The 12,978-nt window shown below is 38.6% G+C and overlaps 1 protein-coding gene across 1 annotated transcript; it reads right to left on the bottom strand.

The window, feature by feature from the left end:
• Positions 1-224: 224 nt before the first annotated feature.
• On the bottom strand, positions 225-11,469 carry LOC128732429 (paired box protein Pax-6). The gene is made up of 8 exons (XM_053825679.1): positions 11,436-11,469; positions 10,685-10,850; positions 10,413-10,610; positions 1,407-1,744; positions 1,273-1,343; positions 1,040-1,196; positions 498-959; positions 225-432 (listed from the first exon to the last, which is right to left on the bottom strand). The coding sequence occupies exons 1-8, from the start codon at positions 11,467-11,469 to the stop codon at positions 296-298; spliced, it is 1,563 nt and encodes a 520-aa protein (XP_053681654.1). The 3' UTR covers positions 225-295.
• Between the last annotated feature and the right edge of the window lie 1,509 nt (positions 11,470-12,978).

Genomic DNA, 12,978 nt, shown 5'->3' with positions numbered 1-12,978 from the left:
GTCAGAATGACTTAAAATACTAACTACTTAGAATAGAGATTGAAGAGACCATTTGAATCATCTCATCAAATAGTCGAAACATAGGACATCAAAGCACCTAAGATAGCCAGAATCTTAGACTAACGAAGAATTTCTTTCATACAAAGCAGAACAAGAGACGAGAACGATTCAATGGTTGCAATGTCACTTATATAATTTGTCATGTTTCTCAATTTGTTGTCTGCTTCCACCAGCAGCGGCGCTGTTGCTCGGTAGTAGTAGTAGTAGTAGTAGTACACCGATGTGCCGGCTGGGGCTATTGTTCCTCCGGGTAGTGTATCTGCCCCAGGTCCCGGCAGAGATTCTGATTGGTGAATGCCGTGTTGTAGTTGAACGATCCGTAGCCAGGTGCGTATTGAGTGTATGCCGTCGGGAAGATCAGCTCCGGATTCGCTGGAAACATTAAAAAAATTATTGTTTATAATTCATCACAAAAGTGGAAATTACAAGCATCTTACTTGCGAATTGGTCAGTGTTCTGCAGGAATGCCGAATAGTTGGAAGAGCAGGCAATGTGCGGATTGAGGATAGCGGTTTCCGATGGTTCACCGGCGCCTCCACCAGCGTTGCCACCTCCACCGCTGTAGCTTCCCGTTTCATAGCTAGCCGTCGAAAAGCTCTGATTGTTATTCATGTCGCTCAGGAATTCAATGGACTGAGCTAGCGGAGAGGCCTCCGCTCGCTTTACGCCGACAGCGGCGGCGGCCGCTGCAGCTGCAGCCGCCGAGGAAGCTAACATTTCGCTGGTGATGATCTTCTCGTAGCCGCTCGGTGGTTTCCCCAGCTCCGAAGGGTGCTGCGAATGGTGATGGTGCTGCTGCTGTTGCTGCGTTTGATGCTTACGACCGGAGGTGTCATCTTCGATGATCACCCCGACGGACAGGGCATCCTCCGGTCGGTGATATTTGAGCGGTTTTTCACCTGAAAGTCAAAAACGGGTAAAATTGAAATTTCCGAAGGAACCGAATGGGAGCAGCAAAAGCAAAATGCAGTCGACGAACCCCGAATGGTGAAGCTGGTCTGATTGTCCGAATTATCCTCGCTGGACATTGCCATCGAGCTTGCGAAATCTACTCCACCGATGTACATCTCGTTGCCTTTGTCCTGCTCGTGTGCTTTCAGGCTTTCGTGCATCATCTCCGGTAAGTCTTTGTGGTCCTGCGTGTGATTGGGGGAGAAAAATGCAAATGTTAAGAATTGATCTTACAGCGGGAAGAATTGTGGGTAAAATTACTGATTGATTCCAGCCGTGTGGGTTCAGTACCTTGTCGCGCTTGATGCATCCCAAAATGCTGGATTTCATATCTAAAAGTAAGGAATAAAACATTAAACTTAATTAAAAGAGGTTTTAAGAGTCTATAAACTAACCGGGATCTTCTTTGATTTTGCGTCGTTTCGAACTGCTCGCCGAAAGCGTTTTCTGTGATAATCCTAGCAGGCCGTTGATACTGTAGGAAGCCGATGCAACGTTGTCCGATGGTTGCTGCGAACTTTTCATCATATTTTCCGGTTCGGCGGACAACGATTGAGTCATGCATTCTTGGACGGCGCCCGACGGGGGTTGTGCGGATGGTCCCGACGATTGTGGCTGCTGCTGCTGCTGTTGCTGTCCCTGACCGCGGGACATTCCCCGTGGGCTACCGTCCATGCCGGAGTCCATTCGAGAGCTGTATTTAGCCTTTTCCGCAGCTTTGTTGCGGACGATTCTGTAGAAGGAAAAAAGCTTTAATTGAGGTCTCTGTAAAATTTAATGTTAAACAAACGAATTTTTGTAAGACAGCAATTTTTTGTTTAATCTGTCACTATGTTTGTAATAAATGAATTTTATTTGCGTAAAAATAGTACCAGTTTCAAGTCCAGTTATAAATAAAATTTGAAGCTTAGTTTCAAACATAACTTGAGCATAACTTTAAGTTCAAATTCAAGTTCTACAGTACACTGTACGAGCAAACAGTTGTTTATGAAAATGCACGTAAATTTTCTTAACATATTCAAAATGAAACTTGAAACGTGAAACTTCATTTAGACCGATAAGGTCAGATGAATAGAAATAAATAAATAAATAAAATACCGATTGATCCAGATGTAGTCCAAATCTTTTTCCAGCAAAAAAACGGAAAAAAGCACGAGGAAAACGCGACAAAGGTTTTTATCAAAGTTTTTGCAACGAACGAGGCATGAAAGCAAGCGATGCTGGTCCCTTACATTAAAATACTCAGAACACCTCTGCATCACTGACGAAAACGGAAAACAATGATTTGCTTCATAAATTAATTTAATAATTGGAACAAAATTCATTTATGAACATTTACCAAATTTTTGGTATTTTTATGAATGACCTGACAATAACCTGACAGCAAAAACCAAGCACAGTGAAACCAATGCAGTACTTATTAAAGTATATAGTCCCGAAGCCGATAAGTATTTCTCTTACCTACGGAAAGTCCAAAATTATCCAAATAGAATTAAAGTAGAATACAAAAAGAGTCCAAAAATTCAAAAAAGAGTTTAAGAAGATCCCAAAAAGACTTAAAAAGGAATCTAAAAAAAAGAGTTTTACGAGTCCAAAAAGGGTTCAAGAAGAGTTCAAAAGAAATCCAATAAAAGGTCCAAAAAGAGTTAAAGATGAGTCCAGAGTCAAAAAAATTGATAAAGAATCCAAGAAGAGTACAAAAAGGAGTGCAAGAAGAATCAAAAATAGGTCAAATAATCCAAAAAGGGCCCGAAGAAGCGACCAAAGACTCCAAAAAGAACCCAAGAAGTGTCCCAAGACTCCAAAAAAAGTACAAAAGGAATCCAAAACGGGTAGTAGTCTAAGAAGTTCAAAACGAGTTTAAAGAGTCCAAAAAGGGTCTAAAAAGAATTAAAAAGAGTTTAAGAAGAGTCAAGAATAAGTCCAAAAAGAGTCAAAACTGAATCCAAAAAAGCCAGAGAAGTGTCCAAAGTAAAAAAAATCTCCAAAGAGTCCAAGAAAGGTCCAAAAGGAGACAAGACAAGAGTCCACGAAGTCCAAAAAGAGTATAAAAGGTATCCACTAAGAGTGAAAAAGGAGTCCAAGAAAAGTTCAAAAAGAGTTTAAAAAATCCAAAAAGGGTCCAAGAAGATATCAAAATAACTCGAAGGATAGTCTAAGAAGAGTCCAAAAGAAATCCAATAAAAAGCCCAAAAAGGGTCAAAGAAGAGTCCAGAGTCAAAAAATTCTGAAAAGAGTCCAAGAAGAATCAAAAAGGAGAAAAAAGAGTTTAAGGAGAGACCAAAAATAGTATAGATACTCCAAAAAAGGTCCAAGAAGTGTCCCAAGACTCCAAAAAGAGTACAAAAGGAATCCAAGAAGAGTAAAAAGGGAGTCTAGGAAGAAGTTCAAAAGGAGTTTAAAGAGTCTAAAAAGGGTACAAAAAAGTTCAATAAAAAATGTCAAAGAAGAGTTCAAAAGAAGTCAAAAAACCTGATTTAATCCACCTATTGGTGAAAGGAACCTTTGTTATACGGTCTTACTTGCTATTTGAGATAGAAATCGACACGTCTTCGGAACATAATTCATCTATTAGTTAACGTTGCATTGTGCGTTGGTTTACATAAAAATTTTGGAAATTGAATAAGCTTACAAAATTTGAACAAAATAGTAGCACTTACAAATTTTGATTGTTCTTTTTCTCATGAAATTGCTGAGTAAGTTGTTACTAATGTGGGTAAGTGCAAGTAAAAGTAAGTTGTAAGAAGAAATATTATTCTTTAACATATACATTGCGTAGTAAAGGTCTAGTTTATAGGTTTTTGAACTATGCATAACTATGCATCAATAAGGTTTTCTTGAAAAAATTTCATCAATTTTTATTAACCTTCGGTTACCCACGCTGTTGTATACTGAATAACATGTGTAGGTTTTTGAATGCCATATTTACCAATCGGTGTTTAACTAACGTATATTCTTCAAAAAAATGTTCAGCAAAATGTCTGAATTATTCAATGCAATAATACTTTAAATTGTTAGGAAAATAGATCAGCATAAACCGATAGCACAGAAACGAAGCAAGCAGCATGTGAGGTGTACCCAAGGTTGCCACCAGGTTTTCCCGAAAATCTGGCGAACACGAATAAAAATGTCTGGCAAAAATCTGGTGGTAAATTAGTCCGATGGGGAGGCGTTTTCCTGAAAAAATCTTGCTCGTTTTGCTCACCGTAGATGCAAAATTTTGTCCAAAATTAGAAGTGATGACCTTTTTGCAAGACAGATAATCGAAAATCTGGCACAGTGCCAAATATCTGGAAGGTTTTAAGCTTCGTCTGTTGGTCTGGCGCGCAATCAAAAATCTGGCAAAATCCAGATTTATCTGGCATACTGGCAACCGTGGGTGTACCGCTATTGGCCCCAAACTGGAATTTTTTCACGTTACTTCATATGGAAAAATGATGTCTGTATGTAGCAAAACTATCAGCAAATGTAAAATGTTTAAAATGTATCCGTCAGTTGGTAGTCGAGTAATTCGGGGTTAAAATCAGGGTATTTTTATAATCAAACTTCTACAGTTCCTAAACAAGCAAACATAGAGGTATACTATTTTCAGCAAAGTTGTGTATTTTTACTATTTGTATAACTTTGTAACACATGAAAAAGTCATACAACAATTACAAAAAGAGCTAAAATAGAAAAACTGATTTTACAAATACAGAAACAATAAATAAGATTTCTCTGTCTTCGCTTCTATCTCAGGTTACAGTCTTCAGCAAAATTTCTTGTAATAATAGGCTCTAAAACTTTGCAGAACATATCAATGTGTTATATTGAAACTGAAAAAAATTTTTTTTTTCACTTTTAGGGGGATTAATCCAAATTTAAATTGCACCAGATGATAGAGCATTTAATTTCAAGAAACTCTTCCAAAGGTTCGATAAACTTAAAAACAAGTTTTCCTAGTCAAAACTCTAGTGCGCACGTTTTCTTTGGTTTTGGGTTATTGTGCGCGCGAGTAACTAAGTTGCAAAAGTTGGCGCGAGCGTTCGAGGATTGATATCTTTTGACCGGTAAAACCAATTCTTATGAAATTTTGCATATATATTCGTAGTGTCAAAACCTCTCGTTTGATATTAAAATAATTGAAATTAGGTAAATTATCTTGGTTAAAATCATTGTAAATTATTGTTAATTTTGGTGTGGTGTATACGATTGCTCATAACTTTCAAATTAAACGTCCAATCCAAAAACCATTCAATAGTGATCTATCCGGCTATATTACCTGCCAAATAAAACTAATAGCGCATAAATCAGCTCGGCCATCTCTGAGAAACAGGCGATCATTTGAACCTTATCAAAAATGGTTTTTTAAGGCTAACTTTTAAACTGCTTGTTCGTTTTCAATAAAACTTGATAAAAAGTTTAGTAACAGCAAGAGCTTTCGTTTGGTACTAAGATCGTTAAAATTGGTTGCGTAGTTCAGGAGAAACGCGTGTCACGTAGTTTTCACATTTTTGCTTATAACTTTTAAACGAAACGTCGGACCGCAAAGCAATTCAATAGTGATATACTAGACAATAATACCTTACAAACAAAAGTAAAAGCGATCAAATCGGTTCAGCCATCTTCGAGAAACAGGCGATAGAAAATGAGCTGCACATACACACATACACACATACACACATACACACATACACACACACACAGACATTGCTCAGTTCGTCGAGCTCTATCGATTGGTATATGTGATTCGGTCCTACGGGCCTCGGATCAATTTCGTGTTTTTCGACCAATTTCTAAACCTTTGTTATATAGTATAACAAAGGTAAAAAAATTGGAAAAGTTTTCGAAGTAATAAAAACAAATCTAAATAACCCAAGCAGCGTCCGAAAAGGATCTAAAGGAGTCCAGAAAGAATCAAAAAGGAGTTTGGGAAGAGATCCAATAGTCCACCAAAAATGGTCCAAGAAGCGTTAAGAGAACTCAAAAAGAGTCAAAGAAAAAGAAACTAAGAACTGTCCAAGACAAGTCCAAAAATACAATAGAGTGATTGACAAAAGTCGACTAAGAGTCCAAGAAGGAGGAGAGTTCATGGAGCGTCTAAAAGTCTAAGAAGAGATCGAAAAAATTGCAAGAATTGTCTAAAATAGAGTTGAAAAAGAGCCCAAAAATTATCTCCGAAGAGTGTTCAAGAAGTATTCGAAAAGAGTTTTTTAAAAGAGTCCAAAAAACAAGAGTCCAAAAAGAAGTGTCCAAAAAGAAGAGTCCAAAAGGAAGAGTCCAAAAAGCGGTGTCCAAAAAGGGAACAAAAAGCGTCCAAAAACGAGCACACGGACAGAGGCCAAAAAGAATCCACACGAGTTCATGAGTCCAGGTGTCCAAGAATTGAAGAATCCGTGAATAGGAAAATGGAATGGAATGGATCGAGAACAGAAAAAACCTAAATATGGAGAGAAAAAATGAAAACGGGATTGAACGAAAAACAAAACGTGACGTGAAAAAGAACTAAGGCAAGATATAATAATAGGAAGAACGAAACAAATGAGAACGACAAAATAGAAAAGAGATTAACGAGGCAGAGAACAAAAATCAAGACTGGAAAACACGAAAAACGGGTCTGAAAATAGGAAAACTATAGAAAGGGGAAACTGCGGGCAGAAATAAAGAAAAACGGAAGGCCAATGAGACAAATAGCGGGACAACGATGACAAAAAAGGTGGGAAAACGGAAAAGAAAAAAAGGAAAACGAGACAAGAAAGGGAAAATGGAATTAGATTAACGAGAGTGAGAAAAAAGAAAGCCGATAGAGGAAATGAGGAAAAAGAAAAAAGAAGGAAACGACAGGAAAAGAGGGGAAACGAGACAAAAATAGAGGAGATTGAATAGAAAAGATGGGCGAATGGAAAAAAAGGAGAATGCAAGAACGAAATACGAACGAAAAATGATAAAGAAAATGAGGGAGTAAGTTACGATTCAACGAGAAAAAATGGGATAGAAAAGGGGTAAAAGTAAAAAAAAGGGAAAATTGAGAAACGAGAACAGTAAAAAAGGAAAATGGAGAGAACGGGATAGAAGAAAAGGAACTAAAGAAAACGACAGATATAGGCAAAATGGGAAACAATTAACAAAACGGAAAGAAAAAATGGAAAATAGGGCAAAACAAAGGGCGAGCGAAAACAAAAAAAAATGAAAATGAAATGATGATAAAACACGAGAAAATAAGGGTAAACTGGACACCAAAAACAATGAGACAAGGAATAAGGAAAGGAGAAAACGAAAAGGAGAAAAAGAAACTGAGAAACAAGAACAACGAAAGAGGAACGATAATAAAAAAAACACAAACAGGGTTAAACGAAAAACAGAACGTGACGGAAAAAACAGGACATACTAATAGGAAGAACAGAACAAACGAAAACGAAAAAAAAAATAGAAAAGAAGTTAACGAGGCTGATAAAAACAAATGGGCCTGAAAATGTAAAAAAACGACCAGTAAAGAAGGAGAAATTGAGGGCTGATCAGCATCTGCGGCTCGAGCAGCACGTTCCACACAAGTTTCTTAGAGCATAGGACAGGAAAACAAGAGAAAGAAGAAATGCTTTCAGCCCGCAGAAAACACGCGAGAGAAAAGGAGGGAAGTCGAGACAAATAGGGGAAGACAAACGGGAAAGAAAAAGAGAAAAAATGTTACAGAAAAGGTAAGAAAATGGAAAAGGAGGAAAAACGAAATAAGAAAGGAAAAACAGAACAGATAACAAAAGAAACCACAAGAAGAATAATGAGAAAAATTGAGTGAGAGGGATAGAGATAGAGGTGAAAAATATGAAAAATATGGACGAGAAACAAGAAAAATGAGGGTAGAACGACAGCGAGAAAAAATGGGATAGGAAGGAGGGAAAAGGAAAATTGAGAACAGATAAAATGAAAACAAAAAGGAAGAAAAACTAGATACAGAACGTGACGGAAAAAAGGGCTAAAGTAAACATAATAAAATAGAAAGAAAAGGATAGAAACGAAGAAACGAAAAAAAATTGAAAAGAAATTAACAAGACAGAAAACAAAAAGATGGGAGTAAATGCGAAAAAAGCAAATAATAAGATGAAAGAGGAAACAGCGAGCAGAAAAAATGAAAAGGAGAGATAAATAGGTGCAAAACGGGACAAAAAAAGCAAAAGAAAAGTGGGAAAACGATACAAAAAAGGGAAAACAGAAAATAAGAGAACCCAGAAGGGTAAAGAAGAATAACAGAAAACAATAGGGAAACTAGGACTGAAGGACAGGAAAAAAGAGAAAAAAAGAAAAAGGAAACAGCGGGCTGCAAAAATGAAAAACGAAAGAGAGAAAACGAGAGAAATCGAGAAGAAAATAAAAAAGAACAGACAGAAAAGGTGAGAAAACGGGAAAGAAAAAGTAGAAAAACGAGTCAATGAAGGAAAACGGAACAGAAAACGAGAGAGAGAGAGAGAGAGAGAGAGAGAGAGAGAGAGAGAGAGAGAGAGAGAGCTGAAAAAGGGAGAATGAGGGAAAAAATGAAAACCGAAGACAACCGGGATAAAATAAAATTAGAATCCCCGTTTTTCCTCTATCATTATGCCCACCTTTAGCTCATGTTACGTAACAGAAAGGGAGCTAAAGCTGGGCATAATCATAATAATAATAATAGCGGAGCAAACGAAAACGAAAAAAAAAAGAAGTTAACGGGACAGGAATAGAGGAAAAACGGGCCCGAAAATGCAAAAAAAGGAACAAAACAGGGAAATTGATTAGGACTGATCAGGACAGGAAAACAGCCTAGGTGCTACATTCCGTTATCAAAACTGTACCTTCTGTTTTTATGCGACGGACTTCGCAGACTGCTGTTCCAGTACAGGACAATTGCAGCACCAGTTGTTATGATTCTATTGACTCTAAGAGCATCTCCCAGCCGAGATTCGAAAATACGACGACTGGTTTATTAGGCCAGCATCATACCTCGAGGCCAACTGGGAGGTAACAAGGAAAACAAGAGAAAGAAAAAACTGTGGGCAGAAAAAAAAGAAAAACCAAGAGAAAAAAGGAGGATAGAAATAGGGGGAAAACGTGAAAGTGAAATACGAAACCTGAAATTTAAAGAAGACGAAACAGAACAGACGAAGATGAAAAACGGGAAAAAGGCTTTGGTGCTCTTCCGTTATAGGGATTTTCAGACAAATGCAGGCTTGATTTGCTCTTTTTACTTTATTTTTGACACTTTTGACTACAAAATTCGAAACAGTGATGTGTAGGCCAATTGTAGGGTTGATTATTATCTACAATATTGTTGAAGAAAGTATAGTTTTATCTTTTATATTTATGGCGCTATGGGGCTGATACCTCGCTGGTAGCCAAAAGAACACTCTTTTTGCTACCAATGGCATTGCAGCTCTGTGACGCTATAAATACAAAAGATTAAACTATACTTTCTTCAATAATATTGTAGATAATAAGTAACTCTGCACTTGTCCTATAAATCACTTTTTTCTGTAATTCTGTTTGGCTGAGGCGCTGTAGTCAAAAGAGCAAAAAAGAAGTAAAAAGAGCAAATCAAACCATGTTGACAGAAGAGGGAGCTGACTGGGAGGAAGCCAACAGGTAGGGGAACGAGGAATGTGAGTATGCATGTATGTTCTGCCATAACTCCGAAACGCCTGGACGGTTCTTCTTCAAGCTTGGCACACATATGTTCTTTGACAAAAAAAACAGTGCAGGAAGGTTGACGGAAAGACGGAAACCGGTCTTTTACAAGGGAGGAGAGGTTCAAATGGGTAAAGAGGTGCATTTCTCTTGCATTTGGAACCATTGAAATTGTACAGGCGAATGAATGACAAGAAGGGATTTCTGAAAAAAGAGAATAGGGTGGCCATTCACACGAGGTAGAAAGGATTTGTCTCGCTTTATACGGATTACCGAAAAGAAGGCAAATTTACACACAGGACAACAGGAAGGGAGCTGACAAAGGGAGTAGGCACATTCAAATGAAGAAAAAGGGGGTTGTTTCTTACATTATGATAATTTTCGTTACAATAACAGATGTACAAGGGTTTGAGAGACAAAGGTGCCCCGAGTAACGCCGGGCAATCAGCTAGTTTAAAATAAAGTTTCAAGCCAAAATAAGTCCAAATTAAAGTCTAGTTTAATATCCTATGTCGAGTTCGTTTTCAAGTCCAATTTTAACTCAAATTTCTAGTATACTCCCAAGTCTAATTTCTAGTGCAATTTTAACTTTGATTTTAAATCCCATTGCCCCCGAAAGTCCGGGGTTTTCAATCTAACTGGCCTGTATTTTTGTGATAAGTAATAATCGATTTTCCAAATATTTTTTCGAACGGTAAGTGCCCCATCTTTTGTCTATGTCTGGACATGCTAGTGATTAAGGTTATCTGTTCAAAAACGTGTAAGCAACGAACCTGTTGATTGACGACACGCTGGGAACATTATCGTGCACACATATTCCATCGGCCAGCAACTTGTCGCGGATCTCCCAGGCGAACATAGTCGGATTCTGCAGTTTGTAGGCAGCTATTGCATCGACCACCGGAGGGGTGGCCACCTTCGGCTTGGAACCACCGATGACGCCGGCCTTAAAGCTGCCCGTTTCGTAATATCTAGGAAATTTGGAACAACAAACAATCAATTTGGCTTTGTTTCGAAAGCGCCCGGAAGCCTCCGGCTTACTCACCTGGACAAGATTTTCGACACGCACCCGTGGCTGACGCGTAGCTGTCGCGAGATGTCACACGGTCGGATGCCGTTGTGAGCCAACTCGACGATACGCTGCCTCACCAGGTCGGGCAGGGGACGTCCGTTCACGAAGACACCCCCGAGCTGGTTGACCCCACCGTGACCTGTTGTTATAATCGTAAATTTTTCGCCGAAAAAATTGTAATTTAATGCAAAGGGGAAGGAAATCTTGATTAGTTTAAGTGGCTTGATCGGTTGTGGAGTTTAACTAAAATAAGCTGTAATTTGAAACAATCGTTTAAATCATATAAATGCAAGCGAACATATAGAAAATCTGATAAATCATTAGTAATATAACATATATAGTGGCCTTCCTTAACGTATGATGAATAAAATAAAAACGGTAACGGAATAAAAAAGAAAAAGTTGGTGGCTAGAAAAAAAAGGTCAGAAAATTATTATAATGAAACATACATACAAAGCGCAATAGACAAGATGTTTCATTACAAAAGCTCGAAATCGAATGTAAAATTATGCGGCTGCGGAAGTGAGGTTGAACCCCATTCGTAACACACGAAAAAAATAAAGCCAAACTAAATGTGAATAAATCAACATACACTCTCCCTCCGTGCAGCACACCAACACACACGAGCTTCGCCGTCCGCTCGCCGTCGTCGTCGTGATCATAAAGCAACAACAAAAAAAACACAAGGAATTGTCAGGAAAAAAAGGGGATTTAAATTTCGAACCTTCGCCGTTGTCGTTGACCACAGCAACAGCCATGCTGTCGTCGTCGACGACGACGCAGTCTCAAGTTAATTCATGTGCCGGAGGCACATAATGGACCTCTGAGTAGAAGTGAAGAAAAAAATTAAATAAACAGGAAAGCGTCAGAAGCCGGGAAAATGGTTCCCCCTTCCCGCGATCGCGTCGGAGCCCACACGATCATCGCTCGCTCGCTACGAGCGAGAAGGTCGATGACGATTGTTGTCGAAGGAAGCTCCTCTCGTTCGTCACACTCGAGAGGCCGAGTCGAAAGAGGACTTGCAGAAAACGACAATAACCTCCTTCGCTCCTATGCTGTGTGTCCTCCAAGTGGTCTCTCTCGATCTCGATCTATGTTGTTAAAAGCTACATGTTGCACCGAACATCGGCACACACCCATACGAGCACCCATCATACCAGAAACGGTTTTTTATGTTCGGTCGTCTTCGACGAAGGTGGCACACTCCTCCAGTTCCAGTCAGTCAGGTAGTGCTATCGCGATCGAGATCTACCGCGCACAGATCGCGCACCGTACAACATACTCACACGCAAGACGGCGTATGTCATTGTTGGAAGTTGTCGGTATGTGTTTCTGAGTGCGTGCCACCAAGCCGAAAGGGTCTCTAATTAATGATGGGATGTGGCTGACGTCGTCGTCGTTCAACAACTGCCAGACTGTGGCCTCTTCAAGTGGGTTTTTAAAAGGGTCCCAAGATAGGGCGTTTTACGGTTGACAACCCCGTGTGGCCCCAAAATTCACGGAGTGAGAAATTTTTAACTAATTAAAAACGTTGGACGGAACTGAAATGAATATAAATGCTAGTAGGTATATATAATTCGACTATTAAAATTTGCCTTTTGCTGCATTTTATTAGGCTCATCATAGTTTTCTGCAAAAAATGTGACTTTCGTTCCTTGCTTTCTAGTTGAAAATCATATTTTGAAAACTATGATTGATTTGGGGAATTTTATGACTAAACGGTCATTTTTCTAGATGATTCAGAGCGAAACGATCGCAGGCCACGAGTGTTTGCCAGTGATCCTTATGATTATGCCAAATGGCGTTATGCCAAACAGCAATCAAAGCCATCAAATGATTCTAACAAAAATATCATAGAATTGTAGCTCCAGTTGATTTACATTTTGGTTATAAAGCGGGGCAAAATTCCGTTTTTGTGACACATCTTGACATAAACAAGATCAAATTATATCATAATTTGATATGTGTGATATGCCTAGAGCGGATTTTGTTACATTTTTTGTTATTTTAACTACTAACGAGACAAAATTTATAACAAAACGCAAAGGAGATTTTGTTGGGTATAAAAAACTTGTTTTTAGAACTCATCCTGTTCGAATGACTTGCACGAAGAAAATCTTCGCTGCAAATTGCTGTTTCTAGCGGGCGCTATTCGATAGTAATTTTTTTAATAGCAATGGATGCGCTAGGAAAAATCCACAGTTTTACCCGAGAGTGTTTTGGTAGGAAAACTCAGTGACCGATGCGGAAATTATTAAATTATCCAC

Source organism: Sabethes cyaneus, chromosome 1 (assembly GCF_943734655.1).
Source record: "Sabethes cyaneus chromosome 1, idSabCyanKW18_F2, whole genome shotgun sequence".
NCBI classification, from domain to species: domain Eukaryota; kingdom Metazoa; phylum Arthropoda; class Insecta; order Diptera; family Culicidae; genus Sabethes; species Sabethes cyaneus.
This window is presented reverse-complemented; position numbering and strand designations above follow the sequence as displayed.